Source organism: Liolophura sinensis, chromosome 1, assembly GCF_032854445.1.
Source record: "Liolophura sinensis isolate JHLJ2023 chromosome 1, CUHK_Ljap_v2, whole genome shotgun sequence".
Classification (NCBI taxonomy): Eukaryota; Metazoa; Mollusca; class Polyplacophora; order Chitonida; family Chitonidae; genus Liolophura; species Liolophura sinensis.
In genome coordinates this window covers 70,827,256-70,846,905 of record NC_088295.1, presented here as the reverse complement: position 1 = coordinate 70,846,905, position 19,650 = coordinate 70,827,256, and the positions used below count along the sequence as shown (strand labels likewise).

General features: G+C 38.9%; 1 protein-coding gene across 1 annotated transcript; it reads right to left on the bottom strand.

Annotated features, from left to right (window-relative positions):
• Positions 1-258: 258 nt before the first annotated feature.
• On the bottom strand, positions 259-8,524 carry LOC135461763 (multiple inositol polyphosphate phosphatase 1-like). Its single transcript, XM_064738988.1, has 9 exons — positions 8,454-8,524; positions 7,757-8,010; positions 5,709-5,837; positions 4,970-5,086; positions 4,588-4,725; positions 3,134-3,210; positions 2,817-2,934; positions 1,793-2,000; positions 259-1,479 (listed from the first exon to the last, which is right to left on the bottom strand). The coding sequence occupies exons 2-9, from the start codon at positions 7,953-7,955 to the stop codon at positions 1,035-1,037; spliced, it is 1,431 nt and encodes a 476-aa protein (XP_064595058.1). The 5' UTR covers positions 7,956-8,010; positions 8,454-8,524; the 3' UTR covers positions 259-1,034.
• Between the last annotated feature and the right edge of the window lie 11,126 nt (positions 8,525-19,650).

Genomic DNA, 19,650 nt, shown 5'->3' with positions numbered 1-19,650 from the left:
AAAGTTTTTAATAGATAACAAATCATAACACCTACTACTTACAGTCATTTATTTTCAAGCCTTAACTTCCACAGCACTGTAAGGCGTAAAGCTAGGCATACACGAGAGCTTGAAGCGACACAGAATCGATTCCAATTGGCTGATGTGAGAGATAGGCAAGGCCAGACAATGCCGTGCCTAAGCTGAATTTTAGGTATGGTACATTTATTCAACCATGACCGGGCTTGCAAGTTTTAACCCAGGAAACCCTATCTCCACTATCAACCAATCAGCGTCGATTCTGTATCCCTTTACGACGCGACTCCACTCAATTCGACTGTTGTGTCGTGTCCTAAGCGCTCATGTATGTTCAATAACGACTGGCGTACTGGTGATATGTATGTCGGTTCAGTCCAAAGTCGTATGTCCACCAGCTACTGGGCCCAGCTGCGAACGATCAGTTCAGATGAACTGAGTCATGTCTTACGTTTTCGTGTTTGCCGAGTCCTCGTCAGACACAGGATTATTCACGGCGTTGAACTATGATCATTCGATAAAAATCTAAGTATTGACTAAACATTATAAATGTACTAAAATGCTTATATATGAGAGGGGAAATCATGCAAAAATCAGTTACAGAATACGTATGCGGGAGAAACATAAAGAGAATCAATTTCAAGTTATTTTAAAGAATGATTTCTGAATGAGTTTACCAGTAAGCAGTTTACATAAACCATACCCCTGTAGGACCGACTATAAACTTTTACTGACACAATCAACAACACAAAAATAAATTACTTTCCTGAACTAGATAAATATATGTGATGCCCATGTGATACATAAAGATGCTGTTGTTTACAAGGAAAGGTTTTGATGCCTTGTCCTGCAAAAAGCAAATGACAAGGCCATATTTTTGCATTTGGCCATCTCGTGCTTGTTTGTCAGTGAAACCATGTCATAAAAAAGTTTAATTCTTCTTGAAGTATGAGTCGTCTCACTGGTGTCATTAACGATTATTATTTATGTACGTATGAGTTAAGCAGTGTCCGAGTGGGTTAACCCAGCATGAAAACCAGCACACAGCTGAGAAGAGTGATAAATAAGTACGGCGTCAGGGAAACACTGCCTCCTGCGAGAGGATTACAGATAGTGTCGAAGTCACAGGTATCTGCAAATTTTTGTCTCCCTTGTAAAGCTTTGCTCAGTTCACAGATGTACCCTGAACAGCCTGGCAAGTTAACAGGGTTATCGTTCACGAAAGTTTGAATTTTCGGCTCGGTGGTCCCTTGACAACGGTAAACAGTGAAGGCAATGTTTGCTCCAAAGGGAGCAATGATACTCGTTTTCCACTTCCGGTCTGCCTCGTCGGCCATGTTCAGGGCTGTTAAGTGAACAGTGTCTTTAAACAGACCAAGTGCCGCTAGAAATGGTTGTAAGGTCTGGCTGTGACCGAATCGGAGAATGGCTCTCGGTCCATTATAATCCGGAGAACTGCCATTTCTGTGTATATAAAGTGGAGAGTAAACATACCGTCAGTTTAGATTGTGATATACAATTCACTTCATGTTCCCATATTAATATTCTGTGTAGACGATTGCGCGTTAAGGTTTACGAAGACTGAGTTGTAAGTATATGTAGATAAATTCTCACTTCTAAAGTTATACTCATGATTGATCTTTTAAAGATCAAAAATAAAATTATTTCATTAAATAATACATTGTACTGCCCTTGAGTTTCCTAATTACTAATTATTTCGGGCTTTTGAGCCCAATCAACATTAGTGATAGAATAGCAACAGGTTTATAGTAATTACCTGACGTAACCGAAAAAATCCTTCAGCAATTCACAGGTCTGATCTCGAGCGAAATCGGGTGCCCCATAGGAATAGGTATAGTAATACTCCAGATCCTCACTGTACTCAATGACCCGAAGGTCAGCCTCTGAGAACGCTGCACACCAGGGGGCGTTGTTAGACAGCACGTGATCATACACACACATCCGGTACATGGTAAAAAGCTCGTCTGTAATGGATTAGGTGGGTGACCAATAATGTTTGAACGAAGTTTCATAAGCATAAAGCGATACATCTTCATTATAGCAAGCTGGACACTACGTACATCGCAACCGTTCGCTTTTATATCACCCCGTTTACCACCTTCATCCCACGTGTGTGTAAAAGTCTACGTACCAGTACTTAACAGATCATCATCTTTATCCAATCAGATACTTACCTGCTCAAGTTGACAAAGAAAACATTAGACGTGTCAATCACACGTAATAAAAGCTCTTAAACATATGGCGGGCCAAATTGAGCTGTTCTAGGCACGCTCCAAGATCAATGTATTTCGATATCACGCTTTAATATGACAGCAAACCAGCATCTAGCTGTTTCTACCCGTTTTGTCCTCAGTCGTACACAGTATGGAAAGTGCTGGTGCTGTCAGATTTTACCTACCATCTGTCGTGGACGCTGTTGTTGTTTCGTCTTTGCCACCCATCACTATGGAAACTGTTTAACTGGTATTTATATTAATATTCACAAGCTTGTTTGGATCGGTTGTTCCTGCCTGATGGATCAAGGCAGTAAAGAAAGGATCAAGAAAGCTGAATGCAAAGTGTCTGACTTAATAAAATGAAACTGCAAGGGACTGCATTAAACTGCATTAATGTGGCATCCAGAAGGTACTGATAGGTAAAACTTACTATTTGATATGAATTCTGTAGAGCATTTCTGTTTATCTCCATAGTGAATTTGTTCTGGAGAGTTGACAAATAAACCTTCCATGGTTTTACGATTATTACAAAGCAAATTGCCAGTGGACGCGGCTTTACAGTACCTTTACGTAGGCTGTTCTCCTGAAGTCCCAGGCGCTCCTCTACGTCCGCAATCATCTGTTTATAGATGGAACCATTGGTAAACTTCGTGTGTTCAACAACTGGCTTGTCATCCACCTCCTACAAGTGACAAGACACGGCATACATAGGAAATGGATTTATTGAATGAATTCTCACATTTGTCACTTCAGGCCCTGTAGTTTAGGAAATTTTATCAATATCTCAAAATATAACTTTTTACTTGTATCTGCTAGAAGTCAATTATCTTTCCATTTGCACTTATCCGGCAAAAAGGACTGAGCTGCGGTGAGAAACTCACGTTTTGGTAGCGTTGACAAGCTGACGAATAGCGTAACAGGCGATCCTTGTTTTTCTCCCGGAAGGTCGGTTGGATATCTGAGTGGAAAACACGTTACAAATGAGGAGAGTAGCATCAATATCACAATCCAAACCGTCAATAGTATCAGCAAACTTCAGACATGATTTTCACCACACAATCGCAATAAATCTAGTATTAATATACAAGTACATGACCATGGTATCATGCTAATCTAAGGATTGGAATTTGGCTACTTTTTGTGAAATCAATTAGGAAACATCTGATCATCCATTCAATTTTATCTATCGATGTGGCTGTTCGCTGCTTATTGGCTTCTGAATACCTTTGTTCTATATGATGTAGTTATAAACATATAATACTAGAGTAGTGAAAAATTAGTGTTTCGTTTTTCACAGTTACTCACTCTACTCGTGTAATTAGTGTTTCGTTTTTCACAGTTACTCTACTCGTGTAATTAGTGTTTCGTTTTTCACAGTTACTCTGCTCGAGTAATTAGTGTTTTGTTCTTCACAGTTACTCTATCGAGTGATTAGTGTTTCGTTTTTCACACCTACTCTACTCGTGTAATTAGTGTTTCGTTTCCCACAGTTACTCTACTCGTGTAATTAGTGTTTCGTTTCCCACAGCTACTCTACCCGTGCATGACCTTAAGATGATCAGTGGTGCACAATGCTTCTTGTCTTTTACACGTCTAACACACCTGTTTATTTATTCATTTATTTATTTACTTTATTTTATAGAATATTTCACTGACATGAGGGAGGCCAGCATTATGTTGGGAGGAAAGCGGGAACACACCTGTTTAAATTTAGATCAAAACAGATAACCGTTATTATGATATATTCTCTGAGAAACCTCCTTTGCAATATAGCAGTATTTTTTAGTAAGTACATTAAACACACAGGCATGCTGCAAACGACTATAACAATAACCATCGTAAACTGTGAACGTATCCCACTAACGGAAGATTGTGACAGTGTCTGCTACATTATAGGAGACCAACAAAAAGCGAATGAATCTATTTCAAGACATTGGAAAGACGTTGTAGAAGTTCTGCTATATAAATATCCCAGAAAACCACCCCCTCCAAAGCTGCTCCATTATGCAATATTATACACAGTACATAAATATATACCTTTTCTGCTGTACAAGTCCTCGACTACGACCTATAAAAATGTCCTTATTCTGCTGTACAAGCCCTCGAGGAAGAAACCAAATCTGTAGAAATGTACCTTTTCTGCTGTACAAGCCCTCGACCACGACCTGTAAAAATGTCCTTATTCTGCTGTACAAGCCCTCGAGGAAGAAACCAAATCTGTAGAAATGTATCTTTTCTGCTGTACAAGCCCTCGAGGAAGAAACCAAATCCGAAAAAATGTACCTTTTCTGCTGTACAAGCCCTCGAGGAAGAAACCAAATCTGTAAAAATGTACCTTTTCTGCTGTACAAGCCCTCGAGGAAGCCACGAGCGCTGTCTTGTGTCCGACTCTTGTAGGTGCTCATCACGTCCACCTCCTGACGTGAGTAGTTTCTCTTCAGTAAACTAGGAAAGCGAGTGTGGAATCGTTGGGCTGTAAATTGATTTTTGAACGCCGCTTTTAATGAGTGATCAACTTGTTTAACTGGTCAAACAAGTATTATTGTAGTTTTGTTGTCCTCAATAAAGACATTCGTGTGAATAACGTTATAATTAAAACACGCAGCAAATAACCAGTCTTTCAGTACTTTACATTCATGTTTTCTCAGAATTACATGTATATAACGAAATCTGATATGTCGGTCACAGTTATAGTTCCTATACTCTATAGCACTTGCCCAGTGAGAACATCTCTTGATATCCAACGGTAGCCAATTCCGATTCCTCTTCCAGTGAGATGGTAAAATTCCAGGCTTTCAAACGAGCGATGTCACTCGCACACAATCTGCTAGTTCCTATAAATACGCAAAGATGACATAGCGGTAGTTTTCAAGGATATCCAACAAACAGCTCCCCAAAGACAGCGCCATGTCGTGTTCCAGGTTGAATATTATTACACCTATTATGGGTTTAGTGTAGAGGAGTCGGGTGCGGAATTACCTACATGCCTATTAACTATGTAAGAGCTATTTATTTGTGAGTACTAGTTATAAAAGTAAGAAGATATGTCAATGAGCAGTTTTCACTTAGTCACTAGGCATAAATTTCAAGCAAATCAGGAATAGATAAATAAACAGATAATCACAAAAATCCTGAAAATAGATTTAACTAGAAGGCACTTTGAGAGCGCAAAACTCCCCAAGAGCTTCATGCAAAAATTCTCACACTACAGACAAGGAGACAACGCTCTGTTTGTCCTGATGAAGAGTTGTTCAATAAATTTCTGGATCCGTATTCCAATATACGGTCCTCAGCTTAAGTAAACCTGTGCAATAAATTTCCTCCAAATTCCTACATAACCATTCCTATGAGTTGCTGATAGAGACAGAGGGACAGACCAAAGCATAACTTCCTTGAGCTTGTAATGGGGTTAAATGCACTGACCCAAATCCCTGAGAACGTAAGACACAGGTTTACCTTTAACAGACATCTGTATTATCCTATCCCGTAGCCCAGGTAGGAGAGTTTGCATTGCCACAATATCATCATCTGAGGGATAGCGGGAGCCGTGGCGGGCCAACAAGTAGAACAGTGACGGCTCACAACCTGTGAGCAAAAATCAGTACAATTACATAATACGTAATTGCGGATGGGTATATATATATATATATATATATATATATATATATATATATATATATATATATATATATATATATATATAATCGATATGATAACGAGTCTTTGGGTGTGTATTCATATTACAGTGTGTCTTTTGGCAGGGCGCGTTCATAACCTACAGAGCCTATATATTGTATATATATGTACATAACCACGTGCACCTCACAACCTGTACACAATGCATAACCATGGACAGTTCATAACCTGCAGACACTATATACTGTACAATACATGTACCTAACCACGTGCACATCACAACCTGTACACAATGCATAACAATGGACGGGTTATAACCTGCAGACACTATGTGCTGTACAATGCATATACATAGCCACGTGTAGCTCATAACCTGTACACATTGCATAACCATGGACGGTTCATAACCTGCAGACACTATATAATGCACAGTACATGTACATAACCACGTGTAGCTCACAACCTGTACACAATGCATAATAATGGACGGGTCAGAACCTACAGATACTATATACTGTACAACACATGTGCATAACCACGTGCAGCTCACGACCTGTACACATTTCATAACCATGGACGAGTCATATCATGCTGACACTATATACTGTACAACACATGTACATAACCACGTGCCGCTCACAACCTGTACACAACACATAACCACGGGCGGGTCATAACCTGTAAACACTATGTACTGTATAATACATGCACATGTACATAACCACGTGCAGCTTACAAATTCCAGTTCAGGCGTGTAGGGTAGCAAATGAAAATGAGGGGGGTCACTTCACATTTTGTTCAAATTTAGTTATCGGATTGCTTTCGGCCGTACATAGACGTACTTGTTTTCATTTCGTTTGATTGGAGCTTTACGCCGTACTAAAAATATTGTATTTATATTTGCGACATCGATCAGCATTATAGAGAACCCCACGTTAGGCCATACCTACGACCGAAAGCAAGCTGCTAGCAGGGTGTATTCCACTTTTGCCAACTCCTTTTGTTTGAAAACCAGATAAACACAGAGGGGTTCTATGCAGGAGGTTTATTTAAATTACTAATATTAGTATGCGCTGGCGTTTAACCACTAGGAGGCCTCACTGTACAATAAATTTACATATATCACATGCAGCTCACTGGTTGTACACAATACAAAAACATAGACGGTTCATAACGGACAGACACTATAAACTGTACAATACATGTACATGACCACCTGCGGCTCACTGCTTGTACACAATACAAAAACATAGACGGTTCATAACGGACAGACACTATAAACTGTACAATACATGTACATGGCCACGTGCAGCTCACAACCTGTACACACAACACATTGTGCAATACAAGTCCTGGAAAAAGGCTTGCAATCATGGCATACTTACTGTATAAAACATGATCATGGTCTGCTCACAACCTGTACACACAATATACATGTACTGTATAGTAGCCAGCTATGAACGCCTCACAATATGTACGAACTACATGTATACTTATATACTGTTTCATCCACAACTATGGACGGTTCATAACCTCTACACCTGGGAGCAAAGGAAATGAAAGAATCAACAGTCGCCAAGTTTGAGAAGCCCTTTCCTCTCCTGAGTAAATAACTGTGTGATATTGAAAAGCCTACTGCTATGTAAATAAGCACAGTCTACAAAATTCTTTGACTTTGTGGTGGGAGGAGGTTGGTGGGGGGATGTACAGTATAGTTTTGGTCAGAATATGCTAAGCAATAAGACACACGCTTTGAAGTGACGCAGAAGACGAAAATGTGTCACTGATGGATCAAATATTCTGGTTAAGTACACGGGAGCAGGCCTATCGTGTAACATATATAAGCTGTTTTAAGCAAGTACACTTACCTTGAACGGACTGCCTTTGCACCAGATCTGTACCCCTGACATCCTCATACAGTGTTTTGGTGGAGTAGTGTCGGTAGGGGGCTGGGTCAGTGGTATGACACAGTCCGGTGGTGTTAGGGCTGACCAGTGATCCACACATAACGGTCAGTGAAAAGAGGACAAGGTGCATTAAGCAAATCTGGCCAGATACAACCCCCATGTTGATGACCGCTTTACACGTCTGGATACGGTGAAGAAAACACAGTTATCTTTATCTAGGATAAAAGAAAAATATCCTGTATCGTCTTGAGAGATCAGACAAGCTAAGTGGATGCCACGTCGTTAAAATACTTCGTTCGTGTATGTGTATGTCTGGTTGTTCAAACCACAACTCACGACCCTTAATGCACAACCCAGATATCAGCGAAAATAGACTAATATATCGCTAATTTTTTTGTCTATCTATTTATGTCCATCGCATATGCCTAGTTAAAGCAGGCCATTCGTATAGATCAGTACTTACAAAACACAAGTAGGCCCCTATCCCAAAAACCATTCTTAATTACAAGTAACGTTGGCAGAAATGATATCGAGATTTCTCTATACCCTTACTATGTAAACATTTGTAAACTATTGTCTTTCCCATCATCTAGTCGGAGAAGTTCCATCTACGCTCCATCATGGGATTCATATAGGTGAATTAAAGATGTTAACTTACCAGGTATTTACACAGTCGGTTTATGTCCTGTCTACTGGCAGTCCTGATCTTGGATGTTCCTGAATGTATTGTATCATGTATCGTCACACCTGAGTGAACACATCACTTTGAGCTATTTATGCACCCACTACATGCCTCCTCAACCTGTCATCGTAATGGCGCTGTGGCGAAGTCATATGCATGTGTGGTTCTCATTTTAATACCAGGTGTGTTCATTTTACATATACTCAAATAGGATCGACTGAACTGCTCTCGTGGAGAGGACTACAGTCCACATAGACAGCCTATCCAGTACAGCGGACGTTCTATTTTTTTCTGTCATTGTCGATTTCCCTCTTTTCACAGCGTGCTAAAACCTATTTTTTTAGAAATGTATAGCCTACAAATCAAAATGATTTTACCTGTTGAGGTTTATGGGCCTACTACTAACAACGTTTTAAAAATATCGCTAAGGAACGCATGTCTGACCTAGTACATAGACACCTTCATCAAGCCTGACCTAGTACATAGACACCCTCGTCAAGTCTAACCTAGTACATAGACACCGTCGTCAAGCATGACCTAGTACATAGACACCGTCGTCAAGCCTGACCTAGTACATAGACACCGTCGTCACAAATACCCTTTAGAAGGCCTCCGTGGCTCAGTCGGTTAGCGCGCTAGCGCAGCGTAATGACCCATGAGCCTCTCACCAATGCGGTCGCTGTGAGTTCAAGTCCAAGTCATACTAGCTTCCTCTCTGATCGTAAGTGGGAAGGTCTGCCAGCAACCTGCGGATGGTCGTGGGTTTCCTCCGGGCTCTGCCCGGTTTCCTCCCACCATAATTCTGGCCGCCGTCGTATAAGTGAAATATTCTTGAGTACGGCGTAAAACACCAGTCAAATAAATAAATAAAATCAAATACCCCTTATGGTGGTTTCACCTACAATGAGTGACTGAAATGATTCACTTTACACAGACCACGCCTTTTTCTGGATATCAGACAGGAAATTCCGGATATAGCAGACATGAACTTCATACTATAGTACTTGGGAAATGTCATCTCATGAGCGAACAATTGTCAGGCGATCTCATTTGAGCGCTTATATTTTCAATTAAATACTTTCCAAAGGCTGAATAAATACATTTATGAAGTTTTAATATAAACAGGAAATATAGTCATTAAATGAAGTCTATAACTGAAAGAAGAAAAAAGCCAACCATCATTTTCAGAGAAACTTTTATTTTAAGAGAATTTATCTGGTACCCTGCCTTTATTGTCCCTCGGTGCAGATATATTCCGAGTTTATGGCTTCATATATGTAATGGTTACAGACATTAGTGTTGCATGTCCCTATTTAGGCTAATCATAGTTTCAAGCAATTTCATCAGAGAATCTTAGCCCCTCACATGCTGGTACTGCCAGTGGCATATTCTACACCATGGCCACTTTGAATTATATTCTTATAAGAGCAAACTGCACTCTAACATATTAATTCTTTTGTATTCTTGTATAGGAACGCACATTTGGTTTGCTCTAATGATGACAAATGTGGAATATAAAACTGTCGTCAGTCTTACATGTGCTTCAGCACAAATGAACCACTGAGTGAGGGAGTGCTTGGGGTTTAACGTCGTGCTTAATTTTTCAGTCATATGACGACGAAGGAGTCCTTAGAGTGCATGTAATGTGCCTCCTTGTTGCAGGACGGATTTCCACCGCTCTTTTATCAAGTGCTGCTTCACTGAGACAATTTACCGATGGCAAGTAAGGGGCCCCACCCGTGGTAATATACTGATACTGTTCAACCATTCGTTGCACTTCCCCTTGATGCTGAACGTTGTGCTTTCACTTAACGCTATACCTGCCCCCATCTCAGACTTTTAATTTTCCCCTTTCATTCCTGAATGGGTTACCTTTCATGGCGGCATGCACCCAGTCTGGATCGAACGTTTCTGTCTTGCTTGAACCCGAAGTTTGTGTTTTGTGTTTACACATCTAAGAGGGGCGAAATATCTGCATTCGTCGTCGCACATGAGGACTGTTTCTCGATCTGTAAATTGGCGTTAGGCAAATGTCATGTATACGCAGTGTACTTTTCGTTTATATTAAGGGGCTGAACACGTGATGTCAACTAAAGATAGACGCGTTTGATTTATCCACTTATAGGGACCAAGATGGAGCCCTGCATGTAGAATATTTGTGTAAGTGAATGCATGTGTTTTAATTGCGACTGATTATATATTTTTTCGGAAAAGAATATTTTTTTTTTAAGAAATCTGTAACTCTCATTTTTATCTCTATCACCGACGCTATTTATTTATATTTTTGTTTCTGATGGACTTTCTCCAGTGTGCCGAACAGAAATGCATGCTATATTGGAAGACAAGTTATACGAACGTTAAACTGTGCAGACAGTGCATGAGAGTGCGGAATTTACAAATTCCATGTCCAGTGACGGACTTGTTCACTTCCTATGTTATATCATCGAAATCTGAGATGACACAACATTTCTCTAAATATTGTTTTGTATTATAAAGGAATGTTCGATATTCTCCAGTATTTGGTACCCTTTGTACCTATGTAATCACTACAGAGGTACGGTGGATGTTAAGGTACTTCAGTATCGTTTCCATATTTAAAATGAAATTCTTGTAGAAAATGACACTTCCATAAAGCGTAAATTAATCAATCGTATCAACTCCCCTCCTTATTTGATGAAGTTTAAATTTTGTTTCACCACCCTTTTTGACTGATTGTTCATCATGGTAAGGAATATTTAATGATAGGGGATCACTTAATAAGAGCTAATATTATTTATTGGAAACATTAGATTGGTGATTTACGCCCTATTCCAGCGTATTTCACCTAAGCGACGACAGTCATCCAGGTTTACTGACAGAAGAAACCAGTCTAATTCGAGCAAATGACTCATCCAAAGACATAAAATTCAGTTTGTACATATTTGTAATATATTATCCGCCGTTTTGACTGACACCACAATCATTCAAAATTAGTATGAAAAAAAAACCAACTGAGAATGTATACATCTTTGTCAAAGGGTTTTAAATACACGGATACTCTCTGTTTAGACGTTATGCTAATTATTAAGTCTTTTGTAGGGGTTTGAGAATGAGTATATCCATGTCTCAGATCTGTATGAAAAATTATTTACAAAACACAAGGATATATTAGGATTGCCGTGCATACGACGAATAGTACAGATACTTTTTCTTATTCAAATATTCAGGCGTATTCAGTTGACAAGCAGAAAGAGAAAACAGCAACTTGGTATTCATAAAAATTAGATTTGTTTATCTTTTCGTTGGGAGACACAAGCTATGTGTCTATGTGGTGTAAGATTGACCTCAGTTGTTGGATGTGGACCAGATCTGTCCCAGCCCGTGTCGTTTGTCAACAAGTTCACGCAATTAGATATCTTCGTCTCGGTCGTGTTGCAATCAAGGCATCGCTGTGGAAAAATGACATACGAAGATAACTACTACAGTTAATTAGTTAGTGACTGTCGGGTCACACATGTTAAATATCATACTTCTATGCACAATATTGATTAAACTACCAATTAGGGGATTATAGCTACCAGAGCTAAGCATAGATTCTAAAACCTCACCCTCACAGATCTGACCTTCACTAAAGAGTGTTGTCGGCACAATTTCTGCAAATGTCCATAAAAATACTTTGATATTGTATATATAAAGCTATAAACGAAATGTTTTTGATGACACTTACCACTTGCGAATTATTTGCATTGCTGTCTCCATTTTGATGTGTTTCACCTCTGAAAATTCATAAAGGTCAAAGTCCGGAAATCAATTAATTTGACCAGTTAAATGCAAAGATGAACTTTACATCACCTGTTTAATGTTTAAAATGTATAAAAACTACTTACTATGGAACAAATTATATTGTTTAAAGGGAAATGTTGTATTACTGGCATCCGTTTTGTCGAAACTTACTGGACATGCAACTTTTGGACATACATTCTTTCCAATACTTCCAAGAATAACATTCAGACATTCAGATTCCTAATTCCTAATAACCGCTTTCAAGGCCTTTCTATGGTCGCCCTATTTTCTGATGGAACATATGTAAGATAGGGAGCTATACCGTTTGTTCTAGAAAGACATGAATATTTATTACAATGATAGTGTGTCATGTCTAATGTCATTAATTGGTCTAACTACTACAAACTACAAACAGTAAACATTTTCTTGGAGCTTTAGATCGTTGGAGCAAATTTACATATGGCGATATCAATAATTTTCGATTATATGTTATATATGTGTTAATTTGGCCTCACATTGATTTGATCTGACGTTCGAAAACAAACACTGGAAAGTATGAATAGACCAAACGCAAAAAAGTAAAATGTACATAAGAGGAGTTACACTGAGGATCTCTCTCCGAAGGATCACATCCTGCTCGAGAATCTCGCGGTATTTAACCATTTTGTCATTCAGTCTTTGGTCCTCGCTGAACATATTCTTGGGGCGTTGTTTCTGGTTTCTCCCCAGTTCTCTGTCAAATCTCTGGAAACTTTCGATCACAGTCTGTGGGATAGATATGATCCAGTCATATCAACGAAATATCAACGGCATTAGGATCTCCGCAGTTGCTACTTCGGTTTGTCTAATGATGCGCCCACTGTTACCACGCTCACATTTAGATTATGAAGACATCACTTGACAATGCTACTCTAGACACTTAACACTTGTGATATGTTTGTTTTTAGAAAAATTTCATGAATTTATCTGTCTATATCTGTTAAATTTTTCCAACATTTCCAACTCTGACTTTAGCAGTTTTTGCGTCTTTAGAAGGTTTTGGTCTTCGATTCTCAAGCCCATACCACTCCAGATACGACCGCTGTAGAAACAGTATAAGCTGTTATATGAAAAAAAGAAAGGTGGGTTTCAAAATGAACACAGTTTTCCATAAGAGGGAAACCTGTCATTAATCTGGTAAAACCACTGATGATGCCGGTGAGCTTAATCTGAGGTAAGATTTGGTGATCACAAAGAAGTTTAAATTATCAGACATCACTCTTCACATGCTTCTCTTTTGCCCTTAATACACTATACAGAGTACAGCCGGAATGTATTGTAGTTATCAGTACTCACTCTGAATTGGCTCCTCATGTATGGTCACGTGACTGGTCATCTTGCTGTCTGTACGAAGATCACAAAACAACCCCTCTCTGACTAATTTTGTGTCTTGTATGATCAAGTCCATCTGGGTGAAATTGGAATAGGCGACTTCACCATACAGGAGTCCTAGTTATTTACTTTACTAAAGAATATTTCACTCAAACGACGGCTTTTTAGAGGAGTCCGGAGAAAAACCAAGATCATTTGTACGATGCTGGCAGACCCTCCACACACGGCCTATTGATATAGCATCGTAGCAAAAGTGTGTGTGTCATAATTACAATCTCAAGGGTATGCTGTACTTACTCAGGAGAAAAGTAAGAGAAGATATACTAGCCAAAAAATTAGCTAAAACTTAAACTACGGCTTCCAAATTTTGCTTGCATGTGTTTGTAAATGTCGTGGGTGAAATCGTCGGAGCTTTCATGTATTACCCCAGTCAATGTGTTTGAACTTGCGGACGAGCACATCCGGGTGTGTAATAACATGACTCCAGCTGAGGAGGTCGCAGAGGTAACTCTGCTCAAAATCAAACCTATGAGGTCATAAAAACACTTTAACAGTAAATATGACGAGGTTTTAACGAACAATGCAATTCTGCGGAGTATAGTCTAGACACAGTTTTAGGGAATGCTAGAAAGAGAATGACTTGGGATAAGTAAAATATAATAGGAAAGGAAATAGATATATCATTTTTGTAAAACACATACGCCATTGTAACTTATAACATACTGATAAAGGAGAAATGGTTTGATGAAAGGTCGCGCCTTAATTCAAGGGCTGTTACTCTGTGTAGTATCATCTTGATAGAGTTGCATGCATTATTTCCCTTTGTCTAGCTGGGTTTTCTTCCTGGTCTTTGAGTTCAAACTCGACTTGTAACACCAGGTGAGTTATAATGGTATGTTCAGAGTAGCAGAACAAACTGTATTATTACAATAGAAGACTAATCCATTTACGGAAAAATACAGGCTGCCGTCTTTACCGCACACTTTGTATGGATTATTTTGTCTGTTCCTTGTTTCCTTCCTTTTCCTCTGTCCAGATTTCAAATTATGCAATCTTTGTCCACACTTCGATACTCCTCACAGTAATCAACCTTACTGACGAATGTCACTCGTTATATTGTTATCTTGTGGAATGCCTGAAATTATTCTGTGGGATGGTGTCGCCATTCAAGCCAATATATGTATGCATTTACACATTTATGGATGGGTTCGTGTAAAAGTATTTTACGCAAATTAGCACACACATGTATTTTCATAATTGCTTCAGTTATTAATTCTTTGTGCCAGGATATTTCACAGATGATCCGGTCATTGTAATATGTATATGTAAATCCCTCAACATACGCGTAAAACTATAATAAACCAATCTAATGAAAAAGAATAGTGATCATAATTTCTGCTTATATATATTAGAGTTTTTTATACTGCCCGCTCTAACGTACAGATACATGCTTACAAGTCTAGAATGCATACCTCAATTAGTATCTATATATATAACTAGATATTAATAAACAGGAAATAATGACAAAGTACATGGAATTATAACTACTGGTATACGGATAAATCGACTCGCTAGATCTTACTTTCGTTTTTTGTATCATTTATTTATTTGATTGGTGTTTTACACTGTATTCAAGAATATCTCTCTTATACGACGGCGGCCAGTATTATGGTGTGTGGAAACCGGGCACAGTTTCGTTGGATCTGGGTCAATTCTGTCGGAGACCGTGTCGTATTCCAACAAATTAAAGCAATGGGACTTCTTGGCTTTTGTCAAAGGATCGCTGTGGAAGAAATCACACACACACATAATTATAAAGATGTTAACTGATAGCATGTTATTCATTTCTCTGATAGTTTCCATGCGGAATTATGATTAAACAAACCAGTAATTACACCAGCCAATCAGAGGATTACAACTACCAGAACTGACAGTAGAAACAGAATCATCCTGACCCTTAGTTTAGAATTGTGCCAATGAAACAGCTGCAAATACATCGAGGAGGCTTAAATGTTACTAAGCGAGTTGTCAGTCAAATAAGCTCCTTATGTTAGCCATATTTCTGCACAATTAATGGAAAAACTTACCATTTGTCATTTATTTGCATTACAGTCTTTGTTGTTTTGATGTGGTCTGAAAATGCAAGTAGATTTAAGTTAGAAAGGGTATAGGGATGGAATCAACATCACACGTGCTAAAAATTGTCAAACGTGTAAATGTTTTGTCTTGGGTAGACCAAGTTAAATTGTGCAAGGGCAACGGAATCATTTCTATACAACCTAATTTACCAAGACGGGTCATAAATGTTGTACGTGGCTATAACTTTGATATCCGCTCTTTGCATATCACACTAAGGAAAAACAAAATCTCTTAAGTGCCACGAGAAACAACATTCCGGTTCGCATGGATAAGGGTTATATAGAGATAATCGGCCCTTCACACCCACCTGCCTAAAATCGATATGACCAACCCTCGGAGCTTCATTATGACCGCTTCCAGAAAACGTTTCTGGTTCTTACCAAGTCCTTTATGTGACCGTTGGATTGATGGAACAAGGAAAGCACAGTTACATGCATACGTAAGATTAGGCAGTTATAGCGTTTGTTCGCAAAATATAATAGTATTTATTAAAATGAGACATTGTCATTTGAGGTCACACATACATATGTATGTGTGAGCTACAGCGTTTGTTCTCGAAAGATAGGGTATGTATTACAACGATGTGAAGTCACAGATACATGTATATGTTAGACAGGCAGTAGGGTTTGTTGGCCACCCTGTCAGATACCTATTCGTACGCGGGAAGGCCTGGCGCCATCCTATGGATGGTCGTGAGTTTCCTCCGGGCTCTGCACTGTTTCCTTCCACCATAATTCCGGTCGCCGTCGTATAAGTGAAATATTCTTGAGTATCAATCAAATAAGTAAATAAATAAAGAGGTAAACAATTTGAAGTATGTAGAAGCATTGTTGACTAACAAGCTGAGTTAAAATTTGGTCATGGACCAAAAGCTTCAAGCATAAAATAATTTCGATACTTCTCCACATGCAGACCTATCTTACTCTCTACAGTTAGAATCCATTATAACAAAATCAGAACTCAGTCTGAATTGGTTTCCCACGCTTGGTTGCCTCCATGCAGGCCACGTGACTGGTAATCTTGCTGTCTGCAGCGATCACCTCTTTGACTAATTTTGCGTCCCGTATGATCAAGTCCAGTTGACTGAAAATGGAATAGCCCATTTCACCGTCTGAAAAGTGAAAGACATAGAGTTATAAAGGTCTATGAACACAATGTGGAGACAGTATACTTAGCGTGGTTATGTTTTGAACTCTCTATGGATGAGTAACAGAAATAATGTTAAGAAAAAAAGTTCGTTCAAAGTTAATATTTTTTCCTTCTCAAATATTTTATTTATTTATTTTAACTTATACCACGGCGGCCAGCATTATGGTGAGAGGAAACCGGGCAGAGCCCCTGGAAAACCCACGACTATCCGCAGGTTGCTGACAGGCCTTCCCACTTACGGCCGGAGAAAAAGCCAGCATGAACTAGGTTTGAACTCATAGCGACCACATTGGTGAGAGGCTACGGAGCCATCTCAGATGTGCTGCGTTAAGCTGTCTCACTCCAGTCACTGTGTTTGAACTTGCGGACGAGCACATCCGGGTGTATAATAACATGACTCCAACTCAGGTAGCTCTTCTCAAAATCAAACCTTTGAGGTCATAAAAACACACTAACAGTAAACATGATGATTTTTTAACGAAAGTTATGCATTTCTTCCGAGAATAGTTGAAGCAATTTTAGGAAATGCTAAAAAGAATTGTTTTGAGTAAGCGCATTTAAATAGGAAAGAATAAATACAAATGAATTAAATAAAACCAAATTTTAAAAATAAAACATGGATGTGATTTTTTCATGAACAAAAAAAATCAACCACATGAGTTATAGTACAATTCTGTATATACAAACACGTCGCAGTTTCATATATCCCATACAAAATGTTTTACCAAAGCCGATGAGAGAGTATTTATTTATTTGATTGGTGTTTTAGGCCGTACTCAAGAATATTTCACTTATACAACGGCGGCAAGCATTATGGTGGGTGGAAACCGGGCAGAGCCCGGGGGAAACCCACGACCATCCGCAGAATACTGAAGGACCTTCCCACGTAAGAGAGGAAGCCAGCATGACCTCGACTTGAACGCACAGTGGCCGGATTGGAGAGGCTCCTGGGGCATTACGCTGCTCTAGCGGGCTAACCAACTGAGCCACGAAGGCCCCTGGATGAAAGGGTGAATAAATCAGTAGAACATGAAGTTCAGTATGAGCTTTAAATTCCCGTTATATTTCATGTGCGTTGAACATTCACACAACCATAAATGTAGCTAAGGTACTGTATATGTTTAACAAAAGGGAACGGATTCTTCCCTGAACAGTTTAACAACTTTCCGCACTCCCCCTCCCCCTCCCCTTACACGGCAACGGTGATTCATTCTCAAACAAATCCCATTAAACACAGCATGTTAAACCACAAACGATAAACTGACATGTTTATGTATGATTGTGCGCTCCCTTGTAATTTCCTGTTTGCAGATTTCGTGGATGTTTTTCTTTTCGCCACAGCAGTGAAACAAAAACTCACGGTTGAATAGAACACGTTTGTGTAAAGTTACTGTGTCTTCATGTTTAAGCTCGTATGTTGTCCAAAATCTAGGTTTTCTCTCAGAAAATTGAGCCAGTAACCGTCTTGAAAGATTACGATGCTTCGATGTAATGTGACAATGGGATGACGTCATAACGTTGTTGCCTAGCGCTCACGTCATATTCATACTTAGTGACGTCACAACTAGGCTCCTATATATAGCATTGGAGGAAGTGGCAGTGTGTTTTAAAAGCAACTTTCCCCAATGTATGAAGAAGGTACCTCATGAACTTTTGTTGTACAAATTGTTCTCCACGATGTGTAGCGTGTGGTGTCAGTAGGCCAAAGAAACATTGAGATATCTTGCAACAAACTGATCATTAGGACCACTTTGGCCTAAACACACGCTTCCTAGGAAACCGGTGCAATTAGTGCATTTACCCTCGGGACACGTCCGTAACCTGTCGATTAATATTTCATTAGGTACTATCCAAAATTGTCATGCACAATGAAATGCAATTACTAATGAAATTTTTATACAATATCAAGTCCCATACTTTTATGGCCTACATATACTTGTGCCTTACATGGAGCTGTTACACGTGCTACTTACCATTTCAATGCTCGGGAGTTATCCGAGAATGAGATCTTTGCCACTTTACACTCGCAGACTGCTAGATTTTTGAGTTCAAAATGCACATTGAGTTGTGATAGCTTTCTCCGATTAGACCTTGAAACCATCATATGAATATACTTCTCTGAACACATTACAGTATTACAGTATTTCTTTACTGTATTTAAAGAGACAAATTTCACTGAATTGATCATAAATATACAAATATATTTAATGTATAAATGAGAGCCAAAGAAATATTTTACCCAGGGAATTCCTTTTCAAGGGCAGTTACTCTACATCGTTATGTTATTTGTGTTGAATTATCCCCCTTCCACTAATTATATTTCTGGCTTCTCTTCCATGCAACGCAGTCGACACCACCCCAATGATCTATATTTTATGCACATAAAGACATCAAATTACAATCCATGCTAATATTTGAAAATTTCACTTTGGGTGGGAAAAGATAAGCTACGCAGAGAGACTGAAAAATACAGAGGTCTATGCAGTAAAGTTTCCGTCAGGCCTATATACATGTAGACTTATATTTGATTTATTAATCTACATGATTGGAGGTTTACGCATGTTGTGTGGAAGAATATTTCACTTATTCCTATACGACGGCGGTCGACATTATAATGACTCATATATGAAGTAAATCCACGTGTTGATACATTTTTAATAGATTTTATTCATTATAAACTGCTTATTGCCGCTTTTCCCTAACAGTATTGCCAACGTATAACAGTCCAAAATGCTGTTAAATTAATCCACGG

Bases quoted from the DNA above. Each gene is read 5' to 3' on its own strand.
- LOC135461763 (XM_064738988.1), bottom strand. From the start codon at position 7,955: ATGGGGGTTGTATCTGGCCAGATTTGCTTAATGCACCTTGTCCTCTTT. The intron at 3,211-4,587 runs GTACATTTTTAC...TTTTCCACTCAG, and splicing joins GGGCTTGTACAGCAGAAAAG to ATATCCAACCGACCTTCCGG. The intron at 2,001-2,816 runs GTACTGTAAAGC...AATCCATTACAG, and splicing joins GGAGAACAGCCTACGTAAAG to ACGAGCTTTTTACCATGTAC.